The sequence below is a fragment of the Cydia fagiglandana genome, chromosome 5, assembly GCF_963556715.1.
Source record: "Cydia fagiglandana chromosome 5, ilCydFagi1.1, whole genome shotgun sequence".
NCBI lineage: Eukaryota > Metazoa > Arthropoda > Insecta > Lepidoptera > Tortricidae > Cydia > Cydia fagiglandana.
This window is the reverse complement of record NC_085936.1, coordinates 4,910,195-4,920,549: the sequence shown is the minus strand read 5'-3', so window position 1 is coordinate 4,920,549 and position 10,355 is coordinate 4,910,195. Positions and strand designations below refer to the sequence as shown.

Sequence of the window (10,355 nt, the reverse complement as noted above, 5' to 3'; positions counted from 1 at the left end):
CGATCTGTGTGGTTCGATGCAAGACGTAGTATCTCTTATTAGTCTGTGGATGCAAGTTGCATGAAGTTGCATGAGCACCTCCGCTCTTTCTTAGTGTTTATTCGTTTTATTGTTGTTAATAACATGGAAGAATCTAAAAAAACATCTTATACTTCTTATAGGTATTGTTTAGTACCAAAGTGTACAAACACTACCAAAAGTGCACCCGAGAAATTATTTTTTGACGTGCCAAGAGATGTGAAAGTACGCAAACAATGGTGCAAACTTATGAAAAGAGGAAAACTAAATCCCTCAACCACTTTTCATTGTTGTGAAGATCACTTTAACGTAAGTGTCTACCTATCTTGTATTAATGTAAGTCGCTTTGATAAGATAAACTTAGATGTGGGCAGTACCGTCCTTACCATAGGGCACACGGGGCCCGTGCCCAGGACCCCCATCCTAACAGTATATTTGATTACCCATAGTAAATAAAAGATCATAGTAGTAAATGTTAGTTTCATTCGCTTTATTTACTTTCCAAAAGGGCCTCAAATTCTTATGTGCCCAAGGGCCCCAGCATAGTTTAAGACGGCCCTGTGTGGGCGTGGGTGCTATCGGTAGGGGCACAAAATTTAAACATTTAAATCCTAGCTAAGGCTATGTCAGATAAATGTCAGTCCATTCAAAAGTTTGCACAATTGTGTAAGGTTTTCAGCAGCGGGGTACGCTCTTAATAAAGGTAACTCCAGTTATTAAATGATCTTAGTGAAATAGAGATTAACAATATTATGTTTTGATTTCAGCTTGAAGAGGATACAGAAAATTATATCCAATATAGCATAATGCGAGAACAAGGGATAAAAGTTCACCTAAGATTAAAGAAAGGAATTGTACCTCATAAATTTGAATGCCAAAACCGAAATCGTTCACCGCCAATCCAAGTGCATTCTGTTAAGAGACAAAGATTATCTTTGATAAATGAAGTTCTCTCAGACTCTGCTGTCATAAACAGCAACTCAGAAATCTCAGAACCTCCACATTCAAGCAACTATGAAGCAGAGTCTAGCACTGCCACTATCAAGTGTCATGATAATGAACCGGGAAGCAGCACTGCTGTTATGGAATGTACAAGCGCATGGCCACTAAGTATGATTTTAATATGATGTTATTTAATTTGGATAATAAACAGATTATTTACAACTATTTACTCTTAGTCCAGTTTTAAAAGCTGAATACTTTATACATCATTGATTATTTATGATTGTGATTCAAATGTAATATGAGTTACTAAATTTTTGCATAATTAATAGCCCTGTTAACTACACTCAGCGTCAAGGAAATCGCACACCTTCGGGCGCAAGCGATTCTTTCAAAGGCCGACAATCATAACAATATATGTAAACAAAAAAGACACCAGCTTGAAGGTTAATAAGTAAACTTTTAAATGATGTCGAATTGAATTAAAATCACTCGGACCATATGAAGGTGGCGATTTCTGTGACGCAGTGCGTGTGCGTGCGCTAAAATGTTGGAGCCGCACACGCACACGTCACGCAAGCGGTTTGCCGTCTCTCATAAGGATCTGTATACTACAACGCTGCACGGGCACGTGCACGTCACGCACACGCGGCCGGTGTGCACAGGCCTTAATTCATTTACTTGTCCATTGTTTTAGTATTTATAAATGAGGGAGCCGTAATTCTGGATAAAGGGGTCCGTGTGAAGGAAGAACCAGAATGCGAGGAAACTGCAAACTTGTGCAAAATAAGCGAGGCCACCGAGCTAGCTGGCCTGTACTCTGACCACCTTGTCAAGGAAGAGCCTATGCTGGGGCGGGAGCTCCCGCACCAGCCTGGTGAGTGCATTACAACTGGAAATGATGATGATAATGTATTCCTGTTATCCCTCATTAGGGACAATCTGGGAGACCGAACTTTGCTCGGAAAACATAAAAACTCGAAAAAGCGCGTTTTCCCAGCGATAAGACCTAGTTAGATCGATTTATCGCCCCTGAAAACCCCCATATAGCAAATTTCATGGAAATCGTTAGACGCTATATCGTTAGATCGAAATATTTAATTAAATAAACAAGAATTGGGCCGTGTTGCATAATAAACTACAACTAATATTACAAGCGGAACTCTAATTCTAATAAGTGGAATTAGAAAAGGAGTTCCGCTTGTAATATTAGTTGTAAAGTGTCTTTCTACGGAACTTCCTAACTATGTAAACAAGCCGCCATATTAAAATTGTCTCTGAATGATGAATTTACTAGTGACTTTTGTTTACATAGTTAGCAAGTTCCATAGAATGACACAATAGTTTATTATGCAAGACGGCCTTGCTCGTTTAAAGCTATTAGATAGGGCTCGCAAAAGAATCCTCTATTTGTCGCGGCGGTGGTGATTTGTTGAAATGCTATTACTATGATTATACATGCCCACAATAATACTTAAGAACCCTCTCAGTTAAAAGCAAGGGCTACTGATCGAGACCATGGGGTCAAAAAGTTTGGAGAACCCTGGTTTAAATACATATAAAAATACAAATCTTTTATTGTTAGAAGTGAGTAATAGAAATGCTGTTTAATGTTACATAAAGTGCATCACAACCCTTAACACCATTAGCTTACTCTATTAACACCGATAACTTACTCTAACATCTTGTGTTTGCTGCAGATTTGGAGTGTATCAAAACGGAGGTGGAGCATATCAAAACTGAGGTGTCAGGTGAAGAGTGGATTTTCGTGGAGCTTTGCAAGGAAATGCCTGACAGTACTACCGGGCTCCGCGATGAGGAGGAAAGAATCCACACCGGCGAGAAACTCTTTAATTGTGACATATGTGACAAACAATTTACACAAAAAGGACATTTAACAGTACACAAACGCATACACACTGGCGTCAAACCTTACAGCTGTGATACATGTGACAAGCAATTTGCAAGAAGCGACCATTTAGTAGAACACAAACGCGTACACGTGGGCGATAAACCTTTTCTCTGTGAGATATGTAATAAACAGTTTACAAAAAAGGGACATTTAACAGTACACAAACGCGTACACACCGGTGTCAAACCTTATAGCTGTGACATGTGTGACAAGCAATTTGCTAGAAACGTTCATTTATCAGAACACAAACGCATGCACACCGGCCTCAAACCTTTTAGCTGTGACATGTGTGACAAGCAATTTGCAAGAAGCGGTCATTTATCAGAACACAAACGCATACACACGGGTGACAAACCTTTTCTCTGTGATATATGCAACAAACAATTCACACGAAAAGCACGCTTAACAGATCACAAACGCATACACGACTATACTTTAATACAACAAAAACTTTCACAAACCAAGGACAAACCCTTTAGCTGTGATTTGTGTGGTAAAAAGTTTAGTAGTAAGCACACCGTAACACTACACAAACTGGTACACACCGATGAGAAACGATTTAGCTGTGAAATATGTAACAAGGAATTTAGACATAAATGTACATTATTAATACATAAACGCATACACACTGGTGACAAACCCTTCAGCTGTGAAATATGTAACAAGAAATTTAGACATAACAGTGCATTGTCAGTGCACAAACGCTTACACACCGACGATAAACCTTTTAGCTGTGACATGTGCGACAAACAGTTTAGTGATAGGAGTAACTTAGCACGGCACAAACTGATACATACCGGTGACAAACATTAGCTGTAAGATTTGTAACAAGAAATTCATTGTTTTTTTTTTGTAATTTTAAAATAAATAGTTTAAAGAAAATAGCCAAAAAAATACCATTACCCGCCCCCCTTTATCTCCGAAACTACTGCCTCTAAAATTTTTAAAAAATTATACAAAATAGTTCTTTACCTATAGATGACAGGAAAACCTATTAGACATAATACAGTCAAGCGTGAGTCGGACTAATTACTTAGTTTTTGTTCCGACCCCTACGGGATTTTTAAAGGCATTTCACTCGCGTTTCACATATAAAAAATAGATTGTTAAAAATTGGGTAATGTACGGAACCCTTGGAATGCGAGTGCGACTCGCAGTTGGCCGGTTTTCTTAATTCATGATAGCAACTATCATCTGACAAAGTATCAAGCAGGAGGCGATGACTGACGATATTTGCTCCTGGCCCGCGGTCTATAGGAATCCTACATCCTAACAGCAAAGAAAGACCTTACAGATTTCTTGAACGCAAATTTATTTAGGCTATGAATGGTGCCAAGTATTTGCTTTTAAGCTTCCATGGTATTTGTCTTATCTCCAGTGGCGGATTTGCCCTAAGTCACAGTAGGCCCGGGCCTAGGGCGGCAAGATATATAGGGGCGGCAAATTGTGTCAAAAAATTCGCTGATGGTAACAAGAAATAACTCAAAATGTAGTCAATATTATCCTCAGCAGTGAGGGAACGACTTAAGGAGGAGGAGTCAATATTATGGGTGCCTTGAAAGGGGCGGCTACAGGGCCTAGGGCGGCAAAGACTGCAAATCCACTGCTCATCTCCTGCACTAAGCGATGAAACAAAAGGCTTTTGCGACGAAATGGTTTCGAAAAGTCTCAAAGCATATTTCCGAGAACGTTTCCGATAGATTTCTCTGTTCTCGGGGAAATTTCGAGATCGGCACATCGCTAGGTTAAATAATACACAAGGGTCTGGTAAAACGGTTTAATATTAAAGATCATGAGGGTAACTTGGTGGCGGTCGGCTCCTTGCCCTCGGTCAGCGCCCGCGACTCGTGAATAAATGCTGCGTATGTCACGCCCTGAAACAACGCACATATTTTGTTATATGAATGAAACTCATTTATTGTATAGTAAGTATTATAAAATGAATATAAAACTAAAATTAACTACAACTAAAAATTAAAGATACCTATCGAAATTTGCGCCCTTGGTAAGGTGCCCATCACGCAGGCAGCGTTCCCGCGCTGGATTGGTATGGCCAATCTTTGCGCGAGAAAGCTACCTGCGCGAGGGTCACCTGTTGCCTGCCTTAGGCGTTTGCTGAGCTCCTTGTGGAGCCCCCGAGCCCCCCTACCCCACGGACCTAGTGTTTTGTTATATTGTCTTTGGTCAAAGGTCAAAGATAAAGATTTGGTTTCATAAAGAAAGAAAGATTTGATTTAGTAAAATGTGTCAAATCTAAGAAAATTCCAAGCTTCGATTCTTCTGTCACAGTTAAACGAGAAGGCGCTGTACGGCTCTATCAATATGCGGTAACTTTGAAAGTCAAAACTAGACGTTTGACAATTCATGCAGTGACCACCAATGTACAAAGCAGCAGTACGTACAATCAACTGTAAAAATATGGGTGCACAAATCATCTTAAAAATATGGCCCATAGCTGTTATGAAAAACAAAACGCTCAAATCTTTTGTAATTGTGACGTTATCAATGAAAAGGGACCTTATATTAAAACAATCATAAGTACATAGGCAAAGGGTTAGGTAATACATATGTGGATAGGCCATAGCTGTTATGTCAGCGAATTATGAACTATGGGACATATTTTTTAATAAGTTGGCTACACCCATAATTTTACAGTTGATTGTACAAACAGCAACGCTCTTAACTGTCCATCGGTGGACCTTATGCCTTTTGTAATAAGGTTTACGAACTGACACTTAGCAATTGGTATGATAATATTATGTATATTGTAATGTGTAAATGTGTAAAAATAGACTAGGTACCTGTTGATGGGCTGCCCTGACGAACCCTTCATTCGCCGACACGGTGATAGCTTTTATCCGATGCCCGAAGTTGAATATGATCCGAGACCTCAGGCGGATGTGTCCGCGCACTTTTAGTTTTTGTCTCGGAAGGTCGTCCTCCCCTGTAACAAATAAATCAAAATATAAATTGTGGCATTGTTAAAATAGTCTCATCCTCATTGATTGTTGTATGAAAAGTTGTAGTTTCAGTCGGCGAAAAGCATGCCTCAAAAATATTTTTATCTACACACATATCATAATACCTAAACCCTCTAAGGTGCGTTCAAAACGGTAATTTACTGCCAGCATAATAAAGATAAACTTTTTGTTAGAACAGATTACTTAACTAATTAGTTAAATAATAAGGATCAAAGTTAAATGGCGTTCTAAAAGTTTTAATCATTTGTGTCGAAAGATGGCAGTAAATGTACTGACTGCATATTTTATTTACACAATATTCCTCTACTCTATATTCTCTTTGCTTAAATGATATGTTTTTAAATAAATTAGTATGCTAAACTCCCAAAAAATGTTTACAAACATGACGTAAAATTGAACTGCCTGGACTAACATTCGGCGCTGAGGTGTAGCCTCCTGAGACTTGGAACCTTTCATAAATCAAATATGTAAAGTAGCATTTCTTTTGTTTCATTGTTTTTTAAAACAAACGAAATTCGTCCCAATTTACTTATAAAATAAGGTTCAAATTAAAAATATGAAAACTTTATAAGCTGGGTCTTACGGGGTTAAGCCATTCTTAAAATAATGTTGTAATTAACCTGCGTAGGCGTCAGGGTAGACCGTGACCCTCTCCTTGAGGTCGGCGGTGCGTCGCCTCTCCATCTCGCCGCCGAGCGTCTCCACTATCTTCGCGAAGTCGTCCCAGGCGGTTCTGCAGCAGACCAGTCTCTTCCCTGATTAAGGTCATTAGGGCATTCATAAGATAATTGTATTAACCTGCGTAGTCGTCAGGGTAGACCGTGACCCTCTCCTTGAGGTCGGCGGTGCGTCGCCTCTCCATCTCGCCGCCGAGCGTCTCCACTATCTTCGCGAAGTCGTCCCAGGCGGTTCTGCAGCAGACCAGTCTCTTCCCTGATTAAGGTCATAAAGGTATTCTTAAGATAATTGTATTAACCTGCGTAGTTGTCAGGGTAGACCGTGACCCTCTCCTTGAGGTCGGCGGTGCGTCGCCTCTCCATCTCGCCGCCGAGCGTCTCCACTATCTTCGCGAAGTCGTCCCAGGCGGTTCTGCAGCAGACCAGTCTCTTCCCTGATTAAGGTCATTAGGGCATTCATAAGATAATATAGAAGCATGTAGGTAGGTATATCAGGTATATGTCGCTCAATTGATCGGGCGCGCTCGTCTAACGATTACTCCTAGCAGATTCTAAAATTTAAACAACGTGATTTGTGCAAATTGAGAATTGCGTACGCAGTACTAGTATCTGTAATGATGTTCATATCCCCTTTCATTTTATGTACCTAAACATAACTAAATAATAATGGAGCATAGTTTACATTTACACCATAAAATAAATGTATTTCCGATAAAAATATGAATTCCACCAAAAGACTTACCCTCAAATATTTTCTCCAGGATAGGTTTAACAGGCCTCTCCGCTTCCCAAGCGCACTGTTGAGTCAGCACCTCCTGATAAATTATAATAAAAGCGTCAGAATTGTATACCACGCATTCATTTCCAGCGCGAGTAACGCACTACGGATGTAGCCGATAACGCGTGTTTTCCGCTTTGTAGCGAAAAACAAAGACCCTGTTAAGGAATATTGGAAATGTTATGAAAAACAATATATTGCAAATCGACTCCATTAAAAAACCATTTTTAAAGCCCCTCCACAGTCGCGTTCGCGGTTTCGCGCCGCGATTCGCGCACGAGCGGGCTTAATGTGAAGCTCCCTAGGGTAGGAAAAACGTTTACGGCTCCTCTACACGATGGGTCAACGCCGGCCACTCCAAGGAACGCATTTATGCGTTAGAGGGAGCAAGTGATATTGCTCTCTCATTCTACCGCATGGCTGCGTTCCTTGGAGTGGCCGGCGTTGGCCCATCGTGTAGAGGAGCCATTAAACAGATAGTGGCAGTGGCCATTGGTCATGTTGCTGACATAAGCCATCATGGCAGTGACAAGGTTCAGAGTGATTTCGAGGTTTTCCTCGATGCATTCAGATATTTCTTAGTGTTTTTTGGTTTACTGAACTTTACGAAGATAAGAGATGAAGACAGTACCTGTTTAAACCGGTAGTGGCAGTGGCCATTGGTCATGTTGCTGACATAAGCCATCATGGCAGTGACGTCCAGGTTAAGAATGGTGATCTCAGGGTGCTCCTCGATGCATTGGGACATTTCTTGCAGTGTTTTTGGTTTACTGAAAAACGTTGAAATAATGGGTGGATTGTTGATATTGATACTTTTAATTTTTTTTGTCCCATTTGCTAGTCTGTTAGAAAAGATTTTAAACTTTAACGGGTATACCTAAGGGTGTCAGCTAATACGTAATATTGAACCCTAACTTTTTGAAATAAAGTTCAAAATCATTATGAGAAATAACAAGCTCAATATGTGTCTACCCAGAATTAAGTCACGAGTGCGCATTAAGCAAGGGCACTCTGTGAGGATGTGCAAGGGAGTCTCCTCTGCCTCCATACAGAGTCTGCACCGTCCCATGTTACGTTTCCCCATAGTGTGCATGTGCTTATTTAGGCCGCAATGGCCAGTAAGCGCCCTTACCAAGTTGGTCATCTTAGCTTGGTCTGACTCTACTGACTCTTTAGCTATTATAAAATAAGTAGAGAATTACCTGTCTTCAAGCATGTCATCTTCTTCATCACTAGACTGAGACGGGCAGGAGTCGTCATACTCTTCAGCATGACTGGAATCTGGTAAGATATCCCCTTTGACTATCACACCTATAGCTTTTAATTTTTTTGCTAAACTCTCTTCAATGCCACTGACGAATTCGAATATCACCTGAAAGACATGTTTAATTATAATTACAATTTCCATACAGGTTGTCCATAAAAATAAAACTGTATGTATGAAATATCTAAACATTTTTTTTGCAAAACAAGCAATTTCCGTATAAACACTCATTAGAGTTAGACCAAGAAAAGTCTGCAGCAATTTTGATAGCCCATGCAGTGCAAGTTTTATTTATACATATAATAATTTCATAGAAGTTTGATGTTTAAAATAACTTAAATTTGCACTGCATGGGCTATCAAAATCGCTGCAGACTTTTCTTGGTCTAACTCTAAGTATAAATGTGATGTGATGATGTGAATATAACCATTTTACACTCTCCTCTTGATTACCCAAGAGTTACCCAAGAGGTTGCACATGGAGCCAGAGGAGACCTCAATCAAGTTGGGAGGATGAACTCAAACTCACAGCGGGCCCGAACTGGAGAAAAGTGGCCTCCGACAGACCCCAACGGAAAGAGCTAGAGGAGGCCATTGCCAAGCGGCACACTGAGCTTAGAGACATACTCTAACTCAGAATAAAAGGGCATTAAGCCAGATAGATAGATAGAACTCATACCTTCGGAGGCTGGTACATGCAAGGGTACAACTTGGCACACTCCAAATAGTCCTCTGCTTGGTCTAGTATAGACCGAGCCCCGTATGACGCATTTCCGGAACTCAGAGCGGAAAGGGATTTGGGATTTCTTGCTATTACTGAAATAAAGTGACCAATAAATGAAATAAAATTAGAATACTTGTTTTATATAGTTTGTATTATAAACAGGTTGTCTAGCTCAATTCAAAGTTCTAGAATAACAGATATTTATTACCTTTGGTCCACGTTTTTCCTTGATCACTGATTACGTCAATAACTAGTTTACTTTCATCATCAATATGAAATATTTTACACACTGCCACCACACCAGGTCTTAAGGCACAGTCCACCATTGCACCCAAATGTCGTAAATTCGAGCAGGATAGCTGCTCAAGTTTCACTTTCCTAGTTTTTTGTAGCTAAAAACAAAAAAGGTTACATCAATTCTTACCCACAAATACAAAATTATGGCTAATATTTAGGTACCTTTTTGAGAAACACCATCTCTTGACGAATCTTTCTTTGTAACTTCATTACCCCATCAACATTTTGTATAGGTTGCAACAATAACACAAGTTCTTTGCCATATTTGATTTTTTCATCAACTAGAATCAGAAGCTCTTCGATGGTATTAAGCTTTTCCATTTTATGTGGTCACTCAATTATTCTCATAACATAAGACCTTTTTATAGATACTTTATTATTATTTTTATATGACTAGAACAATTGTAAATAAATAATTAACGGATAATTTCAAGATATAATATAAAATTAAACAACTGTACCGCTATTCGGAACCTAATAATAATATTGAGAATGGCAACCCTGTTGTCGGTCGTATTGTCCTTTTCTAGCATATACGTCCCTCTCTCTCCCACACTCCCACCACACAGCAGTTTGCTTTTTGGCGGTTGTCGCAAAAACAAATTTCCAACTCATTGGCTTGCTGTTTTTCCATCTGGAAGGTCGTGAAGCTAAACTGCTGGTGAGTTTTTGAATTGTACCCCAGTTTAGCTGACTATATTGAAAAACAGTTTCTAACGGCTTTTGCCGTTCGAAATAAATAATTAAATTTAGTGTCCGTTAA

The 10,355-nt window shown here is 39.6% G+C and overlaps 2 protein-coding genes across 2 annotated transcripts; one reads left to right on the top strand and one right to left on the bottom strand.

Annotated features, from left to right (window-relative positions):
• The first annotated feature begins 55 nt into the window (after positions 1-55).
• Positions 56-3,698, top strand: LOC134664795 (zinc finger protein 678-like). The gene is made up of 4 exons (XM_063521534.1): positions 56-327; positions 786-1,128; positions 1,658-1,837; positions 2,661-3,698. The coding sequence occupies exons 1-4, from the start codon at positions 61-63 to the stop codon at positions 3,683-3,685; spliced, it is 1,815 nt and encodes a 604-aa protein (XP_063377604.1). The 5' UTR covers positions 56-60; the 3' UTR covers positions 3,686-3,698.
• A 937-nt stretch (positions 3,699-4,635) lies between these two features.
• On the bottom strand, positions 4,636-10,038 carry LOC134664323 (UPF0415 protein C7orf25 homolog). The gene is made up of 9 exons (XM_063520892.1): positions 9,755-10,038; positions 9,504-9,687; positions 9,251-9,387; positions 8,511-8,680; positions 7,940-8,078; positions 7,273-7,345; positions 6,652-6,786; positions 5,674-5,816; positions 4,636-4,746 (listed from the first exon to the last, which is right to left on the bottom strand). Exons 1-9 carry the CDS (start codon positions 9,911-9,913, stop codon positions 4,663-4,665), a joined length of 1,224 nt encoding a protein of 407 aa, XP_063376962.1. The 5' UTR covers positions 9,914-10,038; the 3' UTR covers positions 4,636-4,662.
• Between the last annotated feature and the right edge of the window lie 317 nt (positions 10,039-10,355).